This window comes from Girardinichthys multiradiatus, chromosome 9 (assembly GCF_021462225.1).
Source record: "Girardinichthys multiradiatus isolate DD_20200921_A chromosome 9, DD_fGirMul_XY1, whole genome shotgun sequence".
Lineage (NCBI taxonomy): Eukaryota > Metazoa > Chordata > Actinopteri > Cyprinodontiformes > Goodeidae > Girardinichthys > Girardinichthys multiradiatus.
Genome location: NC_061802.1, coordinates 12,155,216 through 12,183,065, shown reverse-complemented (window position 1 = coordinate 12,183,065; position 27,850 = coordinate 12,155,216). Strand labels below are relative to the sequence as shown.

The window sequence follows — 27,850 nt, the reverse complement described above, 5'->3', positions numbered from 1 at the left end:
CTGGGACATGTGCAGCATCGGCGGACTGTATTGCTACCTTGTCTTTTGTGCTTTCTTCCAATGACAGATCTGGGTGTACTACAAGAGACCTAAAGGCTACTTTAACTCAAACTAATGATAAAGGGATCTTATCAATTTTACACGATCTTTGTCAAAATAAAGAGTTGGTACTTTTTGTTTATAGTTATGTTGGAATATTAATGTTCTACAGAACATCCACAACTGCAGTAAAGGCCATAATGATTTACTGTCTTCAGACTTCCTTTTTTTAATTAAGATGTTGATATATACAGTGCCTTGCAAAAGTATTCACACCCCTTGAACCTTTTTACATTACAACCTCAAACTTGAATGTACTTTATTGGGATTTTATATTATAGCAAAGACAAAGCAGTGTGATGTGGAAAGGAAAGTGTGGTGTGAATTGGTATTTTGCACTCCTGAATGAATGCTGTTGCTGAAGTAACATCTGCAAGTCTTTCTCACAATAAATTACAATTCTTGGCCTAAACACAAGCTCCTAAAAGTCCATCTTCTGTCAAACTACGGTCTTAAAATCTGTTTGTGTCATGAAAGGTTTAAGAATCACTGATCTGGACTATTCCATTGAAGCTCAGGCTGTATGTTTAGGGTCCTTCTCCTGCTGGAAGGTGAACTTTCACCACAGTCTGAAGCCCATTCATCTTCCCATCAACTCTGACCAGCTTCCCTGTCTCTTCTGAAGATAAACATCCCAACAGCATGATTCTGCCACCACCATGTTTCACTGTGGGCATGGTGGGTTAGATTAATGTGCAGTTTTTGTTTTCCTCTACACATAGCATCTTGCTTGTAAGCCAGAAAGTTTAATTTCCTAGTCATTCGATCAGCGAACCATCTTCCACATGTTTGCCGTACCCCTGTATGGCCTGTTTAAATTTTTAAAGCATTCTTTTCTTGGCTTTCTTTCAGTCCCCTTTTTTACTTTCTTCTTGCCATGCTTCCATAAGTGCCAGATTTGTGGAGTGCACAACACATAGCTGTCCTGTCAAAAGGTTTTCTGGGGCTGTTTATGGCATGGAGGTAGAGCGAGAGCCCTATATACGGAGACTATTAGTCCTCTACACAACTGTCCGGGTTCGATAGTGAATGAAAGGCATTTATTGGTCTCCTTGCCCTTCCTGTCGGTTTAGGTGGTCTTAGCTGGTTTGCTATTAGGCCGTAGTCTTTCCATTTTCAGTCGATGGATTGAACAGGGCTCTGTAAGATGTTCAAAGTTTGGGATATTGGTTTATTACCCAAACCTGCTTCTTCATAACCTTATCCCTAACCTACGTTTTTTCACTAATGTCCTATAACAAACCTCTAAGGCCTTCGGAGAGCAGCTATATTCATAGTGAGATTAAATCACACTCAGGTTACAGTAGTTGGCTCAGTGAAGGAAATTGGCTCCACTGGGTTTTATTTAAGGGTATCAGACTCAGGGGGGCTGCATACAATACACACTTTTCAAATCTTTATTTGCAAAAAAAAAGAAAATTGTGTAATTTTTCTTTCACTTTACACTGGTCACTACTTTGTCCCTCAGTGGTCTATCACATCAAATACTAATAAAATACAATGAAGTTTGTGGTTGTGATGTGACAACATGTGACAAAGGTCAAGGGCCACGCATACCTTAGAAAGGCGCACTACAAAAGCTGTTATATCTTTTTTTGGAATTTTTTACGTAATGAAACTCATTGTATGATTCAGTTCTGCTGTTTATTTCATGCCTACAATGGAGATGGCGTCATAAGGATATTGTATTGTTTTCTCGACCCAATGTTACGCCGTAGGAGCTGTCAGAGGATCGTCACTCTCCACCGCTGCTGACAGTTAACGGGCCTGGAGAGGAAAAGCTGTTTCGAAGCAGGAGCGCAGAAGTGGAGCTTACGGCCGAGAAGGAACGGGTCAAAAAGATGCTGTCTGAAGGGTAATGAAAGCCTTTGTTTACATGTCGGGCACGTCTAAACCAGAGCTAAGAAAGGTTGATTGTTAAAGATTTGTTTCTGGTTTCAAAATACCATTTCAGATATTTCTATTCATTTTTTAAATAAACAATCAGTTTGGGGTTTTGTTGGTTTGTTAAATATAATGTATTAAATACTCTGCTGTGAAGACGTATTTGGACACTTACAGATTTCTTCTGGTTTTATATTTTTATGTTTTCTCACATACGATTATTTCTGATCATGAAGCTAATTTTAATATCTAACAAAGATTTCTTCAGTAAATACAAAAGTCATTTTTCACTTTTCATTTGCTGAGGGAAAGGCTATCCAAACCAACCTGACCCTATGTAAAATAAAAACTAATGACCCTCACTTGTTAAGTCCTGAGTTAACTGGCCTGATTACTGGCAGACATGCAAACTCAGTCAATCACATAAATAGAACCTTTCTGACAACATGGCTGGCCCATCGAAGTTAGCACATGGATGGCTCATCTCGGAGGTCAAAAACAAACCCAAAACAACATCTAAAGTTCTGCCGGCAGTGCTCGTTTTAGTCCAGGTCAGTTTTCATGATTTAATTAATAATAAAAAAGAGGACTGGGCAAAAATACCCCCCCCTAAAAATGTATCACCGAGACTTCCAAAAAAGTTCTGTGGACTAACAAAATGGATATTTTTGGACGGCATATGTCCTGTTGGATCTGATGTAAAAGTAACAGTGTTTAAGAAAAGAAAATCCTGCAGACAGTCAAACATGGTGATGGTAAAGTGATGATCTAGGGCTGCTTTGCTGCTTCAGGACCTGGAAGACCATAAATGCTGCTCTGTACCAGAAAATCCTATGGTAAAATTGACATTTTACCTTAAATTTTTATCTAATCAAAGACAAAGAAGAGACGAGATATAATAAGTGTTTGTGTTCCTGTTTTCTGATTGTTTTGGACCAATACCTGACAAGCAGGAATATGTTCTGAGCAACAAAATAATAACCAGAAATTGTGACAGCAATACAGAAAGAGACATAAAAAAACACATTAAAATTAAACTAAAGCAGGAGCAGCAGATTTTTTTGTGTGAAAGAGCTGGGTTTGTTTTCTGTCAGAGTTAAGAAAGTGACTGCAAACATGTGTACATCCCAGGAGCGGATATAAAGGCCAGATTGTTGAACTTACAGTGAAGGATGTGAACTCTGAGCTCTGAGCTCCTGTCTTCAGATAAATGTGGAACCGATTTAACCTCAAAGCACAAAGCTGTAATTTATTTAAAGAGTGCATGACATTATTGGGGCTTTTCCATAGCATTTTCGCATTCAGCTGTAAGAACACAAAGTTGTTTTAGGGAACAAGAATCAGTTCCACATCAAAAAGTCATTTCTTTTTGGACAAATGCAAACAGTCACATGACCTTGTTGGCACTTGTTGGTGCAGATTTTGTAAACACGGCATGTATGGTTTGATCAACAAACACAGAACCTGAAATGTTTCTTTCCAAAATAAGCAGCTATATTTTGAGAAAAGCAGGAAATTGTGTAAAAATAGAAAAAAATGGAGTGTTTTTTCACAGTTAACACAACTTGTAATAACCTTCTGCACTTCCTACTGGCCCTCTGGTGTAAGACCAAAATCATACAGTATTTGTGGTCCAAAAGCCGACCTTGTGAAAGATTGCATTTGAAATTGTTTTTAATCTCAATCATCTTTGTTTATCCAACTTTATCATAGAGATGCACCAATCAATCTTTTCCTGGCATGTTTTCAGTTTTCATAGAGGTCTGACCTGCTGATTCCAAATGTGGCCCATTTGGATTTTATGTCTGAGGTATGGGACAAGTTACAGCATTGATGCAAACAAACACTGACCATACAAGAAAACTTTTGTTGCATGTTCAATAGAGGCAGCAATTTGAAATCTAACAGGAATTAAAGAAATTACAACATTACCTTCAGTTCTGCTTCAAAGCATAGCAACTTTTATTCTTAGCCATTAACTTACAAGACCGTTATGAGTTAGTTCTTTCTCTCAGTCTGCGTTTTATGTGTCATTTTAAAAACTGAGTGGTACAAAATGATTCCAATGACAGATCCACCTGAGTGAAACCTGATCGGCCAACTGTAAACTTGTAGGGGATTCGTAATGTTCTTAAAAAGACACGTTCTGATAAACAGTTCGACATGACTTTCATCATATCTGCGAATTGTTACTGCAGTTTTCCTCCCGCTGTGCGCTATAACAACTAGAAAAATTTCCTTTGTGATGACACAACTTAATCTTAAATATCGTATGGCACTGTTGTCACAATATGTTGGAATCAAATTTTCAAATTGTTACACATTTTCTGATTTGTATCCCTCTAATTTGAGAAGCGGTGCGTTTAAAGAGGAGATAAACCCCATATAAACTTTTTTTTTTGCAGATGAACTGTAAAAATTGGCCCTTAAGGGTACTATCTTTATGTTACTGAGCAAAGTTTGACATTTTTGTGTAAACTTGTTTAATTCTGCAATATTTGGCTTTAAGAACTATTTAGCATCTCATATGCAATCAGTCATAGGCCAGGGAAAAGAGATGGGTTTTAAAAAGACATTTAAATGATTCTTTACCCTAACCAGTGCAAACATGTACAAGTGAGCAGCAATTGCTCGATCACCTCTACGCTTTTACCTTTGATCTCAGATCATTGAGGAGAAACTGTTTGGTTGACCAAAGTGCTCTCTTAGGTGTGTGCATGTTGAGGAGATCACACAGGTTTCCCTTCATAGATGAGCCATTGCTGTGTGCTCCTTTTGAGTTGTATAATTCATACATCCTGCTGTCCATCGACAAAATCTCCAGCTGTTCACGCTGAAACCAGGAGCTGTCAGCCAAACCAAAAACAGTAGGATGAACTAGAACAGCAGTGTTTCGCATAGGTTTACAACTCGGGTTGGGGTCTAGAGGGACAGAGAACACCACAAGGACTTCAAGGAATCATGATGTTCTGCTCTGTCTTCCTCTCTCAGCTGCTTGTTTCACCTTTGACAGAAATGGCTTTGTAAACACAAAGATTTAAAGCCAAAATGAAAAACATGATGTATAGGCTCTTATTAAAAACGACAAAAGAAACATCAATATGTTGAAGTTGCTCAAATGATATATTGATCATTACAGTTATAACAATGTTTTCTGACATGTATTTATCTTTTCCTTGAAACATACACATGCAGAGAGTTAGAGAACGCACATGAGTGTCGTCAGTCTAAAATGAGTCAGCTGTTTTACAGACTCATGGCAATTATTAGCTGAAGATCAATCAAGGTAATCAAGGATCCAACTCTACTTCAGTCAAAAGCAGTGAGATAAATTTGAAGTCAGTTTTAGGTAAAACAGTAGAATATTTTAACAGATAGTGGTTCCATAGTGGTGGAAGACTGAAGCAAAATCTGGAATCTCGCTGAATTTACTAAAAGTTTTTTTGTAAATGTGCAGAATATTACCTCTTCCTGTTGTTCTGCTCTGTATAGAGTAACAATGGATGTTCAGCAGGCTGAGATAAGCTGGTTAATTAACTGGCTTTTGACTGCATTAGCCAGACTGCACCAGGCTAGTCTGCTTTCACAGAGGAAGAGGCAGGTGCTGCATATTCTTGAGCCACAGAGGTTTTATTCTTTAGTACTGCATAAAAGTACTCTTGGTAGATTCTATTTTACTTTTCACTGTAACAGAGTGTAAAAAAGCCTAAACTACTGAAGAAATATTTATTTCTTCTTAAATCAATAAATGTCTGTAAAATTAAAACCATTTTAGAAATGTTTCACATCATTGCCTCATCAACGTTGTTCTGCCTTGAAACTGGCCTAATTAACTTTATGGTGGTAATTTCTCTCGGTTTTTGGCTCCTGGTTTAGGTTTTGTTCAGGTGATTCTGTTGGGCTGCAGAGGTAGGCAGCTATGGGTCACTTCGCTCCGTCACCAAATCATCCCCCCATTTCATATTGATAGGTGGTCATTTCATCCCAACCTACTTTTATTTCGTACCAGAAAGCAAACTATTTCATTCCTGCCTACTCTGACATTGCATATCAGTTTATTAATCTTTGTAGTTAAAGTTTTTGATGAATTATAGCGATAAATAATAATAATAAAAATGGTCAAATCTATCATACACTTTACTTTGATTGTACATTAATTACTGAAGATTTAATAATGCAACCTTTTTCCATCCATCAAGGTTCTGTTTCCTATTTCGGTCAGCTGAAATGGGAAAGATTACACTGCCTGATCAAATCAAATCATCTCTGAGCAACCTCCTGTTTTGTTTGTTATCATATACTGAAGTTACAAAACCACATTTCATCAGTGCAGAATATCAGTGGATTATAGGAGAGTTATTGGTTGTCGACATGGGTCTTAAACATCTCCAAGGTGGGCACTGATTGGCACATTGTCCATACAAAATATATGATGGCAATGAGCTCCTCTTTGTAACCAAAGGTTGTTTAGCAAGAAGGAGTAAAACAGAGCGCTAGTTCCAAACATGCCTGTCTCTATTTCTGCATCTTCACAGGTCCATGTGCGAGCTCAACTTGGAGGCTGAACTCTTCACTCTGCAGGACAGCAACGCCAAACTGGTGGCAGCACTGCAGGAAGCCAACAGCAGCGTGGAGCAGTGGAAGAAACAGCTGGCAGAATACCAGGAGGAGACCGATCGCCTCCGAGACCAGGTGACCACCTTTGGTGCCCTGACCTCAATGTTAAAAACTGTTTCTGTTTAAATACTGACCTAGGCTAAGTTTTTTGTCAGTATATTGGGCTATAATTTTCCAATGAAATGATACACTGCTGATTTGGTTGATTCAGTCAATAGGAACATTGCATAAAAAGCTCCCTGGAGTAAAAAATAGCTAATTTGTGTCAATATTTTCCTGGTTTAATAAAAAAGGGTTTATTAATATGTCTAACCTAGATGACAAAGAGGGAATTTAGGTGTTGTTTAGACATGATTAAGGAGGTAATTACATTCTCAAGAAGCATCTGTGCTGTTGCTGTGGTTATACTTTTCTAATTAAAGTGAAATCTGTCAGTTGTTTTACATTTTAAGATGGACAAATGTGTAATGATTATCTATAAAACAAATCTTGGTTTATCTCTTAATTTATAAGAAAAAAACGACCAGGAAATTATTTTTAGCTGATAAAAAACTTATGAATGTTTGCAGGAAAAATAATCAAATTGATAATCGGTGTGAAAATATTAAACTTTTTAAAACTGCTCCAGTTCCTACTTGTGGGTTTTTCAGCCTGTTCCAAGTGTCTTGCAGAACTTGGGTTTTTCTGTGGACTCAAGCTTTTCCTCATCTAATCCCACATTGATCTTCTAGCATCTAAACAATATCAGTTCTTTATGACTCCTGACTTTATGTTTTTCAGGCCAAATGTAGGGTTGATTAAGACCACTCAGGGTTTTCATGATCTTCAGAACAGTTGAAAATCTATGGATCGTGCGAAATTTGGAAAATCCCATTTCAGTTTGAAGGCAATCATGGCCTTCTTGCCCTGTACTTGGCAAATGGGCTGCTACAGCTAAGGTGCTTTTAAAATTTTTGTTTGCTACATAACTTCATATGTGTTCATTCACTGTTTTGATGCCGTCTGTGAGAATCTACATACATTGTAAATAGTCATAAACATAAAGAAAACCATTAACTGAGAAAGTATGTCTAAAACGTTTGACCAGTAATGTATGTGAGGTTTCTGTGTCTCTAGCAGCAGTTTCAAGTTACTGTGGAGGAAAAAACACTACCAATGTTTGGGAGTTTGTTGGTGAGTGCAGTCAGAAGGAATCATGCACAGAAAATCCAAAACTTTGTTTTTTACAGATTTTACTGAGCATTTTGGTCAATAATTATAATAATTATTTATCAATAATAAATAATTGAGATTGATAAAAGCACTTTTATCTGCCGGTTGTGCTTTCTCCTCTTCTTTTTGTTGTCTCATCTCCTCATTGCTGAGTAAATGCCAGCGGATCTCTGAAAGTACAATGAATACATTTTTTTCTATTGGAGTTGTACCTTAAAAACTCACAACTTCCCTTTGTCTCCCTGCCCCTATTATACAATATATGCACAATTTGAAAGTGGGTGTATGCTACTCCATGGCTTAGAGCCCTGTTCACCCAGGAGTTTAACCGATACCAACCTGTGTTCAAGGGGTCGGATCACGGCTCTTTTTTCGCCTCATTATGCCCAGTGAGACATTATGGTTTCTAGCTTTATCAGTCCTCCTTCTTACTCTTTGATGATCCAGCCAAGCTAGTGGGTGTGGGCCACACATCATGGACAAGCTGCTCATCCATGTATTACCAAGCAGCCAGATGAGCTATCACCACAATAATGGACCACCATGATTACACTACAGACCTTTTTTGCACGCTCAAAGTAATCTGGGAACTCTGAGGCTCCATCAAGCATATTCTTCTTGTAAGGGCCGCACGGTGGCGCAGTTGGTAGCACTGTTGCCTTGCAGCAAGAAGGTCCTGGGTTTGACTCCTGGTCGGGGGTCTTTCTGCATGGAGTTTGCATGTTCTCCCCGTGCATGCATGGGTTCTCACTGGGTACTCGGCTTCCTCCCACAGTCCAAAGACATGCCTGTTAGGTTAATTGGTCCCTCTAAATTGCCCTTAGGTGTTTTGTGGTTGTTTGTGTGTTGCTCTGTGATGGACTGGCAACTTGTCCATAGACTGCTGGAGATAGGCACCATTTCCCCCGCGACCCACTATGGAATAAGCAGTAGAAAATGACTGATTGTTATAATCAAACCATTACACCACCTCATCTGGGGGATTCTGAACATTGCAGTGAGGTCTGTTTTTTTACTTTCTAAACCATTTTAAGCATAAGAGTGATCAAAATGCAATTAAAAGTGTTAAGATTTATGTCCTATTATTTGGCTGTGGATTTAATAATGTGTTTGAATGACTTGGTCATGATGTGTCTGTGATATGTTTTGAGTTTGAGTTTCTAGTCTGTTTCCCCATGTTCTTTAGTTGCTGCTAGTTGAGTTTGTTTAGATTAATCATTTTACACTTGTTTACTCTTGTGTTAGATCTGTTTCTTCCCTGTTTATGTTGTATAGTTAGTTTCATTGCTTACCTATTCTGTGCACTTAGATGTTTTCCTGGATCCCTGGTCTCCTGTGTTAATTAGCCACCCTCCTTCTGTTGCCTACGTTTCCTCTTGCACCAGCTATACTCTCTGGTTTTCACTGTTCTCCACTGGTTTCTCCTGCTTGCTACCTGTTTGTTTGCTTGTGATTTTTCTTCCCAAGTTCATGTTACCTGCCTATGTTCCATCATACTGACTCTTGTAAGTTAATATCATCATTAAATCCATGTTCAACTTACCATGAGGCTCTACTCTGCATGTGGCTCCAACTGAAATCCAGCATTCTGGATTTCTCTAACAGACTGACAAAAAAATTGAAGCATGGTGATACTTTTCATTTTTTAAGACAGGTTTACTATTCAATAGGAGTTTTATAAACTTGCAAAACAACAAGAGGACAATTAACTCACTGCTTTGCTTAAACTTGACTGGACGTCCTGTTTCATGCCAGCAATGAGGTGTGTTTCTATCAGAGCTGCAACATTTGATTCTGTTTTATGTTAATACACTCCCAGAGAAATTTATTTTCTCTTAAGTCACTGAAAAACATGACCATTTGAAAACATCGTTGTTTTGTCTCTCCCTGTTTCAGAGAGCATCGCCCCCACAATAGTTTGGTTATGGTATTTCCTGTTTGTCAAGGAAACTTTCTTCTTAATATTTAAAAACAGGAGGCAATAATAAGGCAAGGAGACAAATAACAGAAGGTACTGCTAAAATCTAGACAAATCTACAGGATCTGCTTGTCATTATGCATCCTTTATGACCACTCAGACAGTAACTAGATGTGATGCAGATGTTTTTTTTTTTTTCCCCTCTTACATATAGTATGCATTTATCAGAGTAAAATCTCCCCAAAGACTGCTTCAAACTGCAGATTCATTTTTCATCCAGCTCCCTTCTTCCTTGCATATTTCTGTTGACAGGCTCCCGTGATAATAGCAGGGCCAGAATGCAGACATTTCATCTTTAATTTAGAGAGAGAAAATTATGCCCCTGGTCAAGCTTAACAAAGCGCCTTTAGTGGCACAGTTCAACAGTCTAGAGTGAAACGTTATCACGGCTGACAGAAAGTGGCTCTTTATTTTTAGCTTGAGGCATTATTCCATCGCTTTTCTTTTTCCATTTGTACGTGTCCAGGTGAAGGTTACCCCTCAAAGACACACATCACAGGGCCGAACACACACACTGAGCTGCTGCAAAGTCAACCAGGTGGCTGGAAGTAGAACAGACCTCCAGGGTTTGGCAGTAGGGTATCGAGATGGGGCGGGAAACGTTTTTATTTATTTTTTTCTTTCGGGACAGGACACCCCCTTCTGTCCACTTCCTCCTCCCCCTTCTGTCCCAGTTAGAAGATGAAGATAAATCACTGGAATAGCAAATAGCGGGGGGGAGAGCAAGGTTGGCTGGCTTTTTCTCTCTCATCACACTCTCAGCTCCTGCCACGTTGGTGTTCAGCCACCGGAGAAAGGCTCTGGGTCTATTTTCTGGGTTTCTGGCTTTTCTGCAATCTCTGTTCGGGTTTAATGAGAGTTGACACCACAAAAGTCTGTGTACTGCATTTTAATATGAGTTACCTTACAGTTTTTTACTCACCTGGCTGTGTTTATTCTTTTCAGATATTTTTCTGCTTCAGAAAACTTGATTTCTTCCTAATTTCAAAGTTAGACAGACAATGAGCTATGATCAACAAAAAAAATGCATACAGTAATAATAGAAAGAAAATAGAGCCTCTTATAATTGTAGCGTTTTTAGTATCAGAACATGCAAATATTGGAAAGATCACCCAGTAAATCATTTACTTGTTGAAGTAGATTTAGCACCAATAACGTTTTCTGTTTCACTTTTAGTCTCCCACATTGTTGTGCAGAAATGTTGACCCATTCTTCTTTCCAATATCGAGGATAGCAGGGATGTGTTGTTCACAGCTCTCTTTAGGATCCAACCCCATCATTTCAATTAGGTTGAGGTCTGGACTTTGACTGGGCCGTTGCATCTTTTGATTGTTTTCAGTTTCAGGGATTTGGGTTAGATTTGCTGCTCTGTTTGTGATCATTGTCCAGCTGACCAAGCTGTAGCTGTCGGACAGATGGCCTCAAATTTAAAGCTAGAATGCATTGGTATACAGAGGAGTTAATGGTCGGCTCAGTGTAATTTACCCAATTGAAAACAGTAAATGTCCAAAGACCTTCAGAACATCGATTTAACTAACCAAAACTACAAGGAAGCCTGGATATTAAAGATATTTTTAGACTAGAGATGCACCGATCAGAATTTTGTGGCCAATTTCTGACCTCCAGTTTTTGTAAAGCTGTGGCCTATATTTACTGATTTGTATTTATCTTAAAGAGACAACATAGAACTTATTAAAACAACAATTGAAGTAGTTTTTCCTTGCTCTCTGTACAAGGCTTTTGCATTATTATTTGTATAACCTTTTTTTTTTACACTAGATGTTTTACATTAGATTTGGTTTTATCTGTTTCCCCAAACCTCAACCTAGTATGTGATATATGGAACAAAAGGTAAATTACAAAAAATAGCAAATGATTTTTGGCACAAAGAATCCATTGCTTTATTGGGTATTGTGAAAGCTTTAGATAAATTGTTCATGATTGCAGGGTGCATGGTAGCGCAGTTGCCTTGCAGCAAAAAGGTCCTGGGTTCAACTCTGGTCAGGGGTCTTTCTGCATAGTTTGCATGTTTTCTCTATGCATGCGTGGGTTATGTCCGGGTACTCCAGCTTTCTCTCACAGTCCAAAAACATGATTGTTAGTGTGTGTGGATAGTTGTTTGTCCAGTGTTTCAGCGTTGCTCTGGGATTTACTGGCGACCTGTCCAGGGTGTACCACGCCTCTCGCCCGTACACTGCTGGAGATAGACACCAGCTACCTCGCAACCCTGTACAGAAATAGCGGGTTGGAAAATAAATGGATGGATGGAAGTTCTTGATTGAATTTATTTGCCATTTTAAATTTAACTTACAATTAACAATGTACAAAAACAAAATAAATTTCCATATTGCTTATATGTTATTTTTTCTTTTAACTTTACTTGGTGATTTCCAAATATTAATAATAAGTGAAAACATAACTTATTAATGTCAAACAATGTATTGTTTTTAGTCTATAACACCCTTTCCAAAATTTCCAGAAGCGGCTTATTGTTCGTTCCATTATAATAAAAGTTGTGTCATCTTATGAGGCAATATGGTTTATAATAAACACATTATCCCTCCTACTTTATTCGTTTTTTTTCATCACAATATTCCTACCACTTCCCCTGAGCTTCACGATTGTGGTCACCAATCTTGATATCAGTATTGTGGATAAAAGACAATGACCAAATAAATTACTGGAAGCACATAAAAAATTACACTACTAAATCCTGCATCTATGCTGCTTTTTTTTTGCACACTTTTTTTGCACACACTATTGCAATGATGACTATATTGCGCTGCTTTAGTGTTTTCTCCCTTTAAATCACTTATATGAGTTGGGCTTGCATGACTTGAGAAGTTTTTGGTGAACTTTATTGCTTCCTTTGCCCCAGAAGTATCAATTACATCTGCTCGATTTTCTATTTAGGTTGTAAGATTGAACTGTTCCAAGGAACATTAATTGTGAAAGATTTTCGAGTTTTCCTGAGAGTTTTCTCTGCCTGTGAATGTTTGTGTGGCGCTCAGAGATCGAGCTTGTGCATTCTGGGGACAATAGCTGTAGCTCTCACACACACACACACACACACACACACACACACACACATCCGTGTTTTACTATCTTTATGAGGACTTTTCGGTTACTTCCATTGACTTCCATTCATTTTCCTTGATTTTTAGTGCCTAACCCTGACCCTAACCCTAACCCTAACCAGTTAATACCTAACCCTAACAATAACTCAATTCATACCCTAGTCCTAAACCTAACCCCTGTCCCAAGAACAGAATTTGAAAAAGTGAGGACCAGGAAAATGTCCGCACTTTGTCAAAATGTCCTCACTTTGCGATAAAAATATGAAAAATGGTTCTCACTCAGCAACAAGTACAAGAACACACACACACACACACACATACACACGTACACACGCACATACTCACGCACACACACACACACACACACACACACGCACATACACAGAGCTGATAATGCAAACAGGCTGAAGCCTCTGGGACTTTGGACAATCCCCTCTTTCAACCTGCCAAGGTTTTCTGAAGCGCGGTGTGGATGTGGCGCAGAGCAGAGCGGTGTGGTCTGGAATCTCTAAACTGCTGCTTTGAAACTGTCGGTGGAGATGTGGGGGACAACATTAAAGGAGAAAAAAAGGAAATGTTAGCACTTAGAAAAGGAAGGATGGCTCACCTTCATACACATTAACTTTTTCAGACACTCAGCTCAGGGAGAAATAAAAAGTGGGAAACTGGTTCTAAACCAGGTTGTAATGAGTTCAGCTACAACTAACATTGACAAATGAATGAGGATGAGCATTGAATTCCTGTTCTTTTTTGTTGAACCACTTCCTGCCCATGAAGCAATCTCAGATCAGTAGCTTAACTTGTAAACTTAAAATAAAAATACATCATGTTCTCTTGTTAGATTAGTAGAATAATCATGGAAATGCTCCATCTTCTTCTTCTTCTATACCTCTTATTCCATAGTGGGTCACAGGGGAGCTGGTGCCATCTCCAGCAATCAGAATCAGAATCAGAAAAGCTTTATTGCCAAGTACGTTTTTGGACATACAAGGAATTTGTTTTGGCGTAGTCGGTGCAATACCGTACAAATTAAACAGTATAAACATATCTACAATATAATATAAATATAAGTGCACAGTTTTAAGTGAGTGAGAGTAAATATAGAGCAGTATAAGATGCGAGAGCAGTACAACAGTGCAGGTGATCAGTGTGCAAGTATGGCAATGCAAGTAAAGCAGGAGTCCATGCTGAGCGTTAATGTAACGCATAGAGTTACAGGTTACAGGTGTCCTGTCAGCAAAAAAGGGGGGGGGGGGGGGGGGGGGGGGGTGTGGGGGAAAGGGAGAGTGTCAAGGTGGTTTCCGGGCTTTGTTAACCAGGCTGGTGGCAGATGGGAAAAAACTGTTCTTGTGGCGTGAGGTTTTGGTCCGGATGGACCGCAGCCTCCTGCCAGAGGGGAGAGTCTCAAAGAGTCTGTGACCGGGGTGGGAGGGATCAGCCAGAATCTTCCCTGCCCGCTTCAGGGTCCTGGAGGTGTACAGTTCCTGGAGCGACTGTAGACTGCAGCCAATCACCTTCTCGGCAGACCGAATGACACGCTGCAGCCTGCCCTTATCCTTGGCTGTAGCAGCGGCGTACCAGATGGTGATGGAGGAGGTGAGGATGGACTCAATGATGGCTGTGTAGAAGTGCACCATCATAGTCTTTGGCAGGTTGAATTTTTTCAGCTGCCGCAGGAAGAACATCCTCTGCTGGGCTTTCTTAATGAGGGAGCTGATGTTTGGCTCCCACTTGAGATCCTGGGAGATGATGGTTCCCAGGAAGCGGAAAGATTCCACAGTGTCAATTGTGGAGTCACAGAGGGTGATGGGGGCAGGTGGGGCTGGGTTCTGCCTGAAGTCCACAACCATCTCCACTGTCTTTAGAGCGTTGAGCTCAAGGTTGTTCTGGCTGCACCAGTCCAACAGATGGTCCACCTCCCATCTGTACGCAGACTTGTCACCATCAGAGATGAGTCCGATCAGAGTGGTGTCGTCCGCAAACTTCAGAAGCTTGACAGACTGGTGACTGGAGGTGCAGCTGTTGTTGTACAGGGAGAAGAGCAGAGGAGAGAGAACACAGCCTTGGGGGGAACCGGTGCTGATGGTCAGGGAGTCAGACGTGCTTCCCCAGCCTCACGCGCTGCTTCCTGTCAGACAGGAAGTCAGTGATCCACCTGCAGGTGGAGTCGGGCACACTCAGCTGGGAGAGCTTCTCCTGGAGCAGAGCTGGGACGATGGTGTTGAAGGCAGAGCTGAAATCCACAAACAGGATCCTGGCATAGGTTCCTGTGGAGTCCAGGTGCCGGAGGATGAAGTGAAGGGCTAGGTTGACTGCATCATCTACAGACCTGTTGGCTCTGTAGGCAAACTGCAGGGGGTCAAGGAGGGGGTCGGTGATGTCTTTTAGGTGTGAGAGCACAAGGCGCTCAAAGGACATCATCACCACAGAGGTCAGGGCGACGGGTCTGAAGTCATTAAGCCCTGTGGTCCTTGGCTTCTTGGGAACAGGGACGATGGTGGAGGACCTGAAGCAGGCTGGCACATGACATGTCTCCAGTGATGTGTTAAAAATGTCTGTGAAGACTGGAGACAGCTGATCAGCGCAGTGCTTCAGGCTGGCTTGTGAGACAGAATCCGGTCCAGCAGCTTTCCGGGGGTTCTGTCTCCTGAAGAGTTTGTTGACGTCCCTCTATGGGCGAGAGGCAGGGTACACCCTGGACAGGTCGCCAGTCCATCGCAGGGCAACACAGAGACATACAGGACAAACAACCACGCACACACTCATTCAGACCTAAGGGCAATTTAGAGAGACCAGTTAACCTAACAGTCATGTTTTTGAACTGTGGGAGTAAGCCGTAGTACCCGGTGAGAAAGCAGGCATGCACGGGGAGAACATGCAATCTCCATGCAGAAACCCAGGACCTTCTTGCTGCAAGGCAACAGTGTTACCAACTGTGCCACCGTGCAGCCCAGAAATGCTCCCTTATATTTGAAATTATGTTACTTGTGACATCTGATAATTTATCTGCCAAAGAATGGATTTGGGAGTTCAGTAGATGTTTTCAGTAGATGCCTTGTGATAGTTCACACTAAAGTCCAGCCCTTAAAGTTAAACCATTTAACTTAGACATTTGGCAACCTGATCCAAACTAATCAGCTGTGGAACAAAGAATATCTTTGTGTTTGACTTAGGGATGAGATTGTCATAGTTTGATAACCTTGAGTAAAAATACCCCAGGTTCACACTAAAACAGAAGACAGCATGTTTTTATTCTACAGAATGTTGATCCTTACTTGAGGCGTAAGATTTCCAAAAAACTGCCAACATTTCCAAAACTGGCATGAGCAGTGGCAGAAATGATTAGATTCTTTGAAATGATAAAACCGAGCAAGTTTGCTATAGTACTTTCAATCTTCCTGGTATCTCCTGAAAGCCTTGCTTTCTCTCGCCTTCTCACAGCATGAATGAACTGCAAAGAAACAAGTCACAAAACAAGTCACAAAAAACAAAGTTTCCTTTTGAATCACTTCTTACATCTCTATGCTTTAAGTTCAATGTAAACATCTTACTTATCACCAGCAGATTTCAGACATATGTTTTTCCATGTGCAGATGTACTGTCTGCATCGGTGCTATCCCTTATTTCTAATCCAAGGGGTTGTCTTTATTTTCAACATTTATTTCATTTTGTTAAACCTCTGTGGAGCCCGTGTCAAGCAAACAAAGTAATGTTATGCATTCCGAGCTTTATCTGATTTAGATTGGATTCAAACTCTGTAAACACTTGGGATCCAATTAGCTGAACATCTTAAGCTGATTACTGCCACTTTGAACAAAACATATCACACACCCCTCAGATCTGAGATAACCAAAACCAAGAGGGATCCGAACACTCAGCGCAGTCAGTGTTGGTGCTCTTATTGCAGAGCCTTGAATGATGGCAAAGTTTGTCCTTGTGTTGTCGAGCTGACACTCAGATTCTCTGAAATTTTCCATTAATATGTTAAACTCAGGGAAATGGGTCAGATTGGGGAAAACAGTTTCCGTAAAAATATTTTGCCAGGTCACATCCCTCTATTAGAGAGGTCTTCGAGGCTTCACTTCTGAGCCCACTGGCAGCAAAGCTCTTTTTCCACAGAATAGTTTCTCTTGGTCTGTGTGTGTGTGTGTGTGTGTGTGTGTGTGTGTGTGGTTGTGTTTATCTGTATATTTGAGAGGAAAGTGAAGTGGGACAAAATGAGAGGGGGAGAGAGCATGCATGAAGAAATGATGTCCTTGATTCTTTTGCAGATGCACTAAGGAGTGATGTCTGATGGATTCAACAAAACGATACTCAGTCCTGAATAAAAGGTGTTTATCAGATGTGAAAACCACATCAATAAATTACTTTTTGTGTGTGAGAGTGGATGGATAAACCTCTGTTGGTTCCTTTTTTATGGACACAGTAATGTGTGTCTGTATGACTGCAGTAGTATAAATACATTTTAATGCAGATTTTATGCAATTCACTTCTGCTTCATTCCCTCCATTAAAAGGTCATTTATGGCTGTTCTTAATGGTTACCGAAAAAGCAGCATCTTTTATACTCATGTTAGTGGATCAGCAGGGCTATGCAGGAGATGTGTACCAAACCTGGACTGAGAAGTTTCTGAAAACTAACTAAAAGGATGCTGTGTTTTGATGGTATGTCTTAAACACTTTTGCACATCTAGACACTGTAATTTACATTCTTCTTTGAACACCAGCTCAAGTTCTTTCAGATTGGATTGAGACTGGTTTTTAAGTCTTACCACAGATTCTCACTATATGTAGGTGTGGACTTTGACTGTACCATTCTAACACCTTCTTCCATTGTAGCTTCTTGTGAAAAAAAAGTGACCATTTTACCTCATGCTGATAATGGCAACATTATGAAAGCTTTTGTTGGCTCTTTACAGTTGTTGGACGATGTTTGTCATGCAGCACTAAGGTTCATCAGAGAATATAAACTTTTTGTCTAACAATGCACTTTATACTCTTTGATTAACTGGCCCTCATTGAACACATGTAAAAACATTTGCACTGGTATGTTCTCCATTTGCTGCATGGTGGCCCAGTTGGTAGCACTGTTGCCTTGCAATGAGAAGGTCTTAGGTTTGACTCCCGGCCTGGGGACATTTTGCATGGAGTTTGCATGTTCTTCTTGTATGGGTTCTCTCTGGCTTCCTTCCACAGTCCAAAACCACAACTGTTAGGTTAAGTGGTGCCTCTTAATTGCCATTAGGTATGAATGAGTTTGTGCATGATTGTTTGCATTGTGTGCCTCTTCTGTTGCCCTGTGATGGACTGGCAACCTTTCCAGGGTGTACCCCGTACTCCGCTGGAGATAGGCACCAGCTCCCCCATGACCCTGTACGGAAGATGCGGGTATAGAATCTGGATGGATGGATGGATGGATGGAAAGATTGCTTACTACCTCTTTATCAAACTGCCTATAAGTCACCTAAACAGCCTCTGCTCACCTATTATATTCAGTGGTTCATTGACACAATCAGAAATGCACTTTCTTACAATGTTTTTACTTGGAACAAGCTGCACTGGACCTGAAGTTGTGCAGGTTTAGTGTTCCTATTACTAATAGATTATTACTGTTGTCTTTTGCTTTTATTTCACGTTGTTTCATTTGATGTGTGAATTCTACTGATTATAGTCTGTTTAAATGAAAGTATCTCCTGAAAATAAGACCTTGTTTCTCAAAAGGATTTACGTTTCTAAATAAAGGTGAAATAAATTTTAAAAAAGGGTTCTAAAATCCCCCCACAATTCTGACATTAGCCTCCTTCTGTGTTCTCTGGTAGTTAATATTTAAACGTATGTATTTGTTGTGTGTTTGTGTTCCAGGTGGCTGAGCTGGAGGCCCAGCTAGGGCGTCCTGCTGCTGGTCAGCTGGGTAAAGAGGAGCTGAGTCGGTCGTTGGAGGAGCTGGAAGATTTGCTGAGAGCCAAAGAGCAGGCAAGAAACCAAGTCCTCCCCCTGCATTGCACGCTGTCCAAATCTATTTGCCATCTTATTAAAGGGAATCTAAGAGGAGAAAGCTAGCCCATAAATACAACGGCATACATAATACCCTGCCAGCAGTGAACTAGATGTGCAACCCTTCGTCGCTCTGCAGTAGAAACATCTCTTGAAACATTCATAAATCAGTCATTTGTGGATGTTTAGGGATAGAAAAGAGCAAGTGTCAGTTTGAGTAATTTCTCTCTAAATCATCCTTAATGTTGAAAAATAAAAGCTATCTGGTTCAATAAGAAAATCATCTGTTCACTAAATTGTTCATAAATTAAATTGGACATAAAGTAAAAGGGAATAAATGAGTTTTCTAGTTCTTACATCATCAGAGATCTTGATCCCTTAAGGTGATGTTCTAAAAAAAACAAATGGGTGTTGTCCTGAAAAGATCTTAAAAGTTGCTCTTCGCAGGATTAAGTTTTATACCTGGTGAATTTGTTTAACTCAAATTTAAATAAAACCAGATTTATTGAATAAACACAATAACTTTTAAAGTGAAATATTCAGTGAAATCAGCTGAACCGTGACTGAGCTACTTTAAATTGTTTATGTCCATAAACCAAATGAATTAGTCCAATAATCTCCAAATCAGTCTCGACAATGAAAAAAATCAATTAATAAACTAAGTATATTTCTTGGGATTACATTTTTTTGAATTGACACTAAATCAACACTTTGACTAAAGATTATTAAAAAAATCAAGCAGAGCGAACAATCAACTCAGTCAAGTAATGAATAATTAAGAAAAACAGGCATACTACATAAATTAACTACACATTAAAGGGACATTTTAGGGAATGAACGACCAAGATCCATTTATACCCAGACATTGGTCTGTCCATGAACACCCAAAATCACAAGGTCTTTCTGCCACATGTGCCACTGGGCAAGGCACTTAGCCCCAAGATGCCTGTGAGTGTGACTGGGTGAATGTGGCTCTAGTTTAAAACATTTTGAATGGTTATTGACTAGAAAACGACTATATATATTGAGTCCATTTACCATTTTAGATGAATGGTTTATGCCCCTATAACAGATGCCTGTGGAATTGTTTTAATGTTATTTCTGTATTTTCAGGAGATTCAGAATCTGCAGTGCAGGAAAGCAGATGTGGGCAAACTGGAAAAGGAGAAAGAAGAGGTCATGCAGAGACTTGAGGTAAGTTGATTGTTGATTTAATCTAAATTCAACAAACCAATTAGCTTGACGGTTTCTCATTATCCACTCATGCTGAATTATCAAATAAAGTCTTTTGTGCATTTTCTAGTGGCAGTTTTAGTAACTTAATATTCTATTTGTAGCTAAATGTAATTTACAAGTGAATTTAGTAATCATTTAATTTTAATTAGCTTTTATTCTCGAGTGGGAAACTCAGTAACAAGATTGGTCATTTCATTCATGCAATCAAGTAATTTTCAGCCCTTCAATGACCAAAGCGAAGTTTGTAATCTGTTTTGTGCTCCATTGCTACAGTGTTTGTGCTCCATCTCGATGCTCTGAATGTGTCTTTGTCATCCTCAAACCAGACGTTGACTCACAGGGAGATGCTGAATATTCAAAAGGGTAACATAGATTGTTGATGTCCACTTAAATCAGAGGAGGTGAACTGAGGGCTTCAAGGACAACAAATTATGCTGGATTTCCTTATTAACGTGGAAGATTGCATCTGAGGCATATTGCATAGTTTCTATTTAGTTGTTTATCATTCTTAGCTGTGGTGTCAAGTATGAATTATGGTTGATCACTTTCGACCTTTGTAGTCCATGTGTTCATTTCACAATTTATTCTGGGCCACATTTATACAAACTCACCCCCTAAAGCACAGAAGTATGAACTGTTTTAGTAAAATTACTCACCATAAAAACAGTTATACTGTTTTCGTGAAACTTTGGGCTCCCATAATGATTTTAGCTGATTCTGATAAATCTTTTAGTACTATAAGAAAATATAAGAACAGCACATAAAATGTTTTTTCCAGTCTTCCTGCTGTGAAAATCACCGATCATTTAAATTAGGAGCCGAGGTGACATAACATTGCTAGTGTATGAGAGCAGTCACTGTAAAACAGTCTTTTACAAACACGGTTAGAGAAGACAAAAGGATTGACATTTTTAATTGTCTTTAGCATCTTATATTAGCGTTTACTGTGATCAGAGTGGCTAGCATTAACAAAACATTTCCAAATCCCGCATGGTTTATGAGGTTGGAGGCTCAAAGGGGTAAAACAAAGTGTACAGCCTTCCTGTTATCTGCTAGAAGTCTTGCTCTCCCTCGCTTCCCAAATGAACTGTAAACATTGTGTAGAAAATATTTTCCTTTTAATAGCTTCACACATCTCTGTGGTTCCTCTGTCTTAACTTTAAACACTTCACTGATACTAAAAACTGCTTACTATTACTCAGTAACAGGTTCCACACTGAAGAGTGTTGTGGTCATCACAGCCTAGCAGCGCTAAGTTTAATGACTGATTGCGAAAAGATTGGATTTTTTTATTTTCCAATTTGCCAATCACTGGCCAGGTCCAATTAAGCTGAAAATCGTTTGATTCCACTAACCAGGCGATTTATTGGTGCATCTCTAATGTTCAGTGATCAGATCTTAATATTGATTAATATTGAAAAATCTGTTTCTCTTTGTATAAATAATGTGTCTGCAGGATCTGGAGAGACGAAACACTGAGCTGGAGAGCCGTGTTCAGAGCACTGAAAAAACGTTCGCTACAAATCGCAAGGAGCAGGAGCAGGCTGGGGTTGAAGTCCAACGAATCATCGGGGTTCTGGATGTCAAAATTGGTGACCTGAAAGGCCTCAGAGAAAGCCTAGCAAAACTGGTTAAGTAGCCACAGCTGGTGCTGGGATGCATCTCCATGGTCTGTGCTTGTGTCCGCTGTGGGACCTTGATTAGTATTGAATTGGTGCAGCACGAGAACAGAGATTGAAGAGAAAAGGCTCAAATCACTCTGAGGTTTACCTTTTTTCTGTGAGGATTAGTGAAGATTGTCATTAAATTTCTCAATGACACTGTCATTTATATTATCTGCTATTTTCTAACAACTCTGAATGAGGTAGATCTATCTCCTATGGAAAGGAACGCCACACTTCATACCTTTTTGATGCTGTAGCTATTAAATATACTTGGTAAAATCTCACCTGGGACCTCATTTACAAAAAAGCAGACATATATTTATACTTGCTCTTAGTCTTACTCTACTTTTATGTGTTTATAATTAGTCTACTTTTATGTGTTTATAACAGCTGGAAATTAAAACAAACCTTACCTTGCTCCTTACTAGAGCCAACAATCAAACTTGTAAGGAATGCACAGTACTTTGTGAACAAACACTGCTGTTGCTCCTACTTTACTCTTGCTCTGTCTGCAGTTTCTAGCTCATTCTGGTAGAGAACAAGCGTTGGGAGTCTGGGATATATGTATTCTTGCAGCAGTGTCAATACTCCAACATTATACTTTTTTGTGATGAAACACAAATTCTCCTAAACCCATCAAGAGGAGAATTTTTGGTTGATTTCCCTCTTTTTGTTTGCTAAATCATTCCTGCTCTACATCTGTGTGCACTGCGTTTTAAATTACTTGTATCTGCATCTTATACGATACTTGTCCTTTTTCATATGTAAGTTGCTTCCTGATGTGCCTCAAACATAAGCAGAGTCTAGTTGCGTAATGTTCTTTCCCACTTCTACTCTATAGAGATACAGCTCTAGTCAGAGGCTCACATGCAGTCAGCAAGGGTTTCATGCCATATTTATTTGGGGCTTTTAATTATGTATTTTGACCATTTATTTTACCACAATGGAATGATAATATAATATTGATTGTTTTCAAAAAAGACATATTTGAATATATTGTGGGTTTTCACTATTCAAAACAGGGTCTAATTTACACACATAGGCTTAAATACATACTGTACATACAGTCATATTAAATAAATTAGAATATTATTGAAAAGTTCATTTATTTCAATAAATTACTTCATTAAGTGAAACCCATCATACAGATTAATTAAACGCAGACTGGTGTTTTTAAGACCTTATTCCTGTTAATTATGATGATTTTCGGCTTACAGCTAATGAGCCTACCAAACATAAGATAAGTTTCAAGTACAAACATTTAAAGTGAAATAAACACTCAAAATAGCACACCATGTCCTCCAACAGTGATGTTGAACCACAGTTTGACCCGCCTTTGTGGTACTTAATATTTTTGTAGTCTCTCTTGAGTTTTTTAGGTTTCCCGACACTGCAGTCTGCGGTAAAATCCGGGCTTGTCATTCTCTCTGCTACCTCAGCGAATACTTTCTCACGCCGCTGACATACAGCGGACCACGCTAATAACCAATCATTGAACAGCAGTCTGTTCACGTCACATTTCAGTCCTGCTCTCCCCCAATGAGACCTGCTGTCCAGCACTTACCAAGAAAGCCAGTTCTGGGCTGGAAAAGCCAGTAATGGAAAAACAAAATGGGTAGAGTGGAGTGGAGCCAACTAAAGTAGAACCCATGGAAATAGGGCTATAGATCATAGCTTTCACAAGGCCATTCTAGAAGCTTCTTGTTAGTCTATTAATAGCCATTGCTAATCCATTAATTTTCAACTGGACTGAGATTGGGCCTTTAGGAATGCCATTCCAGAAGCCTGCTTTATTCATTCAAAAACCATTGTTGATGTTTGTTTGGGATAATTATCCTGTTGGAACACTTGATTGTGTCCAAGTTTAACCATCTAGGTGTTGATTTGAGATGAGCTTAAACAATGTGTCATTATTTATCAGTGCATAGTGAAAAAACAGTGGTTGAATTGTATGATTAAAAGTCCAAAACTAATACTTTAGACAAATAATGAGTGAATGAAGTCCAACATAGTACATATGTAAGGCCTAGATAGGTTGTAATTTGTTTTTTTACTTTCTGTAAGAGCTATTTTTATCTCATGTTATAGCAGTGAAAAAATTCCAAAAGTCAAACTGTGACTCCCATAATCAGCTTGCCCAGGCCCCCGCCCTTGCCTGCCACCCTAACATTGCACCCAAAGTCAACTCACGTCCTTGTAGGAGGTGGTCCAAACGAGGAGGTACAGCAGCTGCTTGTTGTTTTTACAGGCTGTGTCCAGCAGAAGGGGCAGGAGTCGGGGCTCCACCACCAGGTGCTTGCTGGCAGCATGCATTGAGGTCTTTGAATTGCTTTTAGTCCCACCTTATCCTTAAGGCCTGTTTACTATGGGATACTACACCAGTATAGCATAGCCCCCAGGATCACAGGGGGTCTCATACCCCTCCACTACATTGACGTGGCAATTCTACAGAGGGGAATAGAGGATCAGGAGCTCTATCAGCCGAAGGGAGCTCGTAGTAGAACCCCTGCTGTATAATAGGGTACTGTATAATAATCAAACAACAGCCTGACTGTGTGTTTAAAAAAGGCCAGTGATAGAAAGGCTCTGTGAGCAACCCCACGGGCATGTCCGGACAGACGGGAAGATAACTGAGCTGTAAGGCAGAAAGTTACATCAGACAAGTGCTTCATTGAAATTCTTGATGTGTGGTTTAAAGAAACAAGAAAGAGAGTGAAATGCTTTTTGTTTCTTATAGTGTAGTTTAGACTGAATTCTTCATAATATTAAAATAAAACCCTAAATTCCTCATATGGTTGTAGAAACACAGCCTTTAAGTTTAAATTCTCTTGTTACGGTTAGTGATTGACAGGAATAATTCTAATTACTAATGTATACAAGTGAACCGCCTGCATTAACACGACTCTGTGGAGATGCACCCAGTAGGAGTTGGTCAGGGGTTTGGACAAATGAATTTAAAGACCCTGACTTGAAGCAGCTCCAGCTCACTACCATTCGCAGGCATTAGGATCAAACCAGCCACCACATCAGCAAACGCAGAGATGCAACAACTCACTCCAGCTCCGTCTCTTCTGAGGATCGCCAGCACAAAACTGTTTATATTTTATAAGAACTGCTCTTTCTCACCACTTATTCTATTATTCATGTTCATCGATGCGTTGTTCGCACAGCCAGGATGGGAAACCTGCAGCGGTTAGCAGCCAAAAATGAAAAAAAAATAAAAAATTGCTGAATTCAAATTGAAGCTACAGCTGCTTGAGAGAAGTCAGCATGAGTCCGAAAAGTTTTGTCTCACCTCGATGTTAAATTAATCATATTGCACTTCCTCATATTTGTGCCAAGTTTAGTTGTTTACATTTGTCAGTATTCACTAAAAGAAAAAAAACACAAGCTTGACTTTATGTACTTTGTGTTGCTCGACACTATTAATAACAATAAGAGTAATAATTGTGAGGATGAGCTCAGCAGACATGCAGGACTGAGATCACTACAGTAGCACTGCATGAGCTCTGCAGACACCCTTTACCTGCCAACTAATGTGAAGCTGAATGCATGCAGCCTCAGACTGCTCGAGGTTAAAACAGCACAACTGCAGAAAATGTAGTAAACTGGTACGTAGCTGACTTGCCCGTCAGTGTAAGATGTGAACTTCGGATGCCCAAAATCCATCGATTTTTGCTTCTTTGCAACTGATGAGTTATTGATTTCTCCATCACAGTTGTTTAGGTACAAATGGGGTGCTGTTTTTCGCAGCTGATGAAGCAGTGACAGCCAGAATGGCCATATCGTATCAAGATGTGAAACCAGTTAATGTACCAAACTGCACAATGATGTAGTAGCACCAATTATTGCACACGATGCCTTGAAAAAGTATTTACACCTCAAAAACGTTTTCATTTTTTCTCACAGCAGAACTTCAGTGTATGTTATTGAGATTTTATATAATATACTAACACAAAGTAGTGCAATATTGTGAAGTGGAAGGAAAATTATACATATTTCAAAGTTTTCAAGATATAAAAATCTCAATTCAGTCCCTTTTACAAAGAAAGCCTGAGATAAAATCCAGTGCCACCGAATGCCTTTAGATGTCACCTAATTAGTCACCACTACTAATTACCAGAGTCCTTCCACCTGTTTGACTTAATCTCAGAATAAATCCCGCCGTTCTGTGAAGGACTTAGAGAACATTAGTAAACAAACAGCATTATGAAAACCAAGGAACACAGCAGACAGGTTGGGAAGAAAGTTTAAATCGGGGGTTAGGTCCTAAAACAATATCCTAACCTTTGAACATCTCACTAGGCACTGTTCAATCAGACATCTGAACATAGCACAGTAAAACTGCAAACCTATAAAGACGTGGCCTTTTATCTAAACTGACAGGCAAGGCAAGGACATCAATCAGAGAACTAGACAAGAGACCCGTCATAAAACTATGGGGGCTGCAGAGACAGACTCAAAAAATATGGTCTTCATGAATAAATTGCTTAAAGAAATCCTTAACAAATTTAATTTATGGTTTGCCACAAACCATGTAGTGCATATAGCAATCATGGTCAGATGAGACCAAAATCAAAACTTTTTGACCTACATGAAATATGTTAAGTGTGGTTGTGAATGATTGCTGCACATCACCATGAACTATCCCCAGGGTGAAACATAGGGTGGCTGCATCAACTTGTAGGGATGCTTCAAAATACCAGTAATTTCTGCAGAAGACTTGAGACTTGGGTGGAGGTTCAAAACATACAGGAAGATCTATAATGGAATGGTTCGGATCAAAGCATAATCATGTGTTAGAATGGGGGGTTCAGATTAGAAAAAAAAATTGTTCTATATTATTTTTCCCACCCTCCATAGTTATGCACAAATGTGTTATTCTACAAAATAAAATATGTTGATGTTACTGGTTGTTTAATGACAAAATGTGAACATTTTAAGGGGTTCGAATGGCGCTGCAACTTGACATTTGTCTATATGACAAATAAGTTTTGATTTAGTCATTTGAGACATAATTACATAGGTTGTATAAAATCTCAGCTGTTCTAGAAATTTTTATGTTATGAATAATGTTAACACTACAAACATTTCTTCATGTCTGGTTAGCAATCTAAGGAAAGATAATCAGCTGCTGCTTGCAACTGTCACAGATTCAGCAAGTCTCTAAAATAGTAGAAGTCATCTGTAGATTATCAGGCCTTTGCAAAGCCTTTCATTTTTATCTTCATTACATTAATAGATTATGATGAATTGCCACCTTTTCTGTCATGTAAAAGGTGTGTGTGTGGGGGGTGGGGGCTGTAGGGTTAATGTCAGACACTTGTGTCACAACAGCCTTATTCCTTTGTTTGACTTCTGCACATTAACCTTGTGTAACACATTACACTGAGACACAAGCAGACAGGATGCCCTCTACTGCTATTAGACTGGATTTCTCTTTAGGCTAAAGCTGACACATGGACATTTTTAAGGTGTGGATCATGACAAAGTATGTTAAAAGAAAGTGAATCATTCATTTAGATTTTATATTTTTTAGCAAGCAGTTCAGTCTTTAAACATTTCTGCCTATTTATAACACTGCACTTGGAATATTTGTCAGTTTGTTGTTTTATTCCCCAAATCTGCAGTTGAGGCACACGTTTTATTAGAGTTGTTCATTTTTCAAATGTGTTTGTGAAAAGCAAAAAAATAAATGTTTGTACCCTTTGTGTGTTGGTATATACTAATGGAAATGTGGGATGCCATTAGAATGCAGGAGATGTTGCTTTTCCCATAGAATCATCAGCAGTAATGACAAAAGGATTTCCTCCTTCGTGCATTAGCATAAGGACTACAAAAGCATGCGCTAAGATGCTAAACAGCACCAAAGGTGTACCACTTTAAGTATGACTCCAGATACCTCAGAACTGTAAGTTGAATAGAGGCTAGATTCACTGAAGTATTGCCCAACAAGTGAGCCAACATCTGACATGAACTATTGTTAAAAGGTTCTTCATGGGAGTTGACAATGAGATGATTTTATTATATTTGTATTGAGCTGTTTTAAACATTAAAACATTATCCTACAATAACCCAGCAGCAGTTTTT

General features: G+C 39.4%; 1 protein-coding gene across 3 annotated transcripts in view; it reads left to right on the top strand.

Annotated features, from left to right (window-relative positions):
- Window positions 1-27,469, top strand: part of homer3b (homer scaffold protein 3b) — a 68,846-nt gene extending 41,377 nt beyond the window's left edge. For all 3 annotated transcript variants that reach the window (XM_047374260.1, XM_047374259.1, XM_047374261.1), the window contains 5 exons: window positions 1,818-1,954; window positions 6,519-6,675; window positions 18,729-18,839; window positions 19,974-20,054; window positions 21,553-27,469. In XM_047374260.1, the coding sequence (XP_047230216.1) occupies window positions 1,818-1,954; window positions 6,519-6,675; window positions 18,729-18,839; window positions 19,974-20,054; window positions 21,553-21,735 (669 nt within the window). In that variant the 3' untranslated portion in view covers window positions 21,736-27,469. The remainder of the gene's footprint in view (window positions 1-1,817; window positions 1,955-6,518; window positions 6,676-18,728; window positions 18,840-19,973; window positions 20,055-21,552) is intronic.
- Window positions 27,470-27,850: the final 381 nt, after the last annotated feature.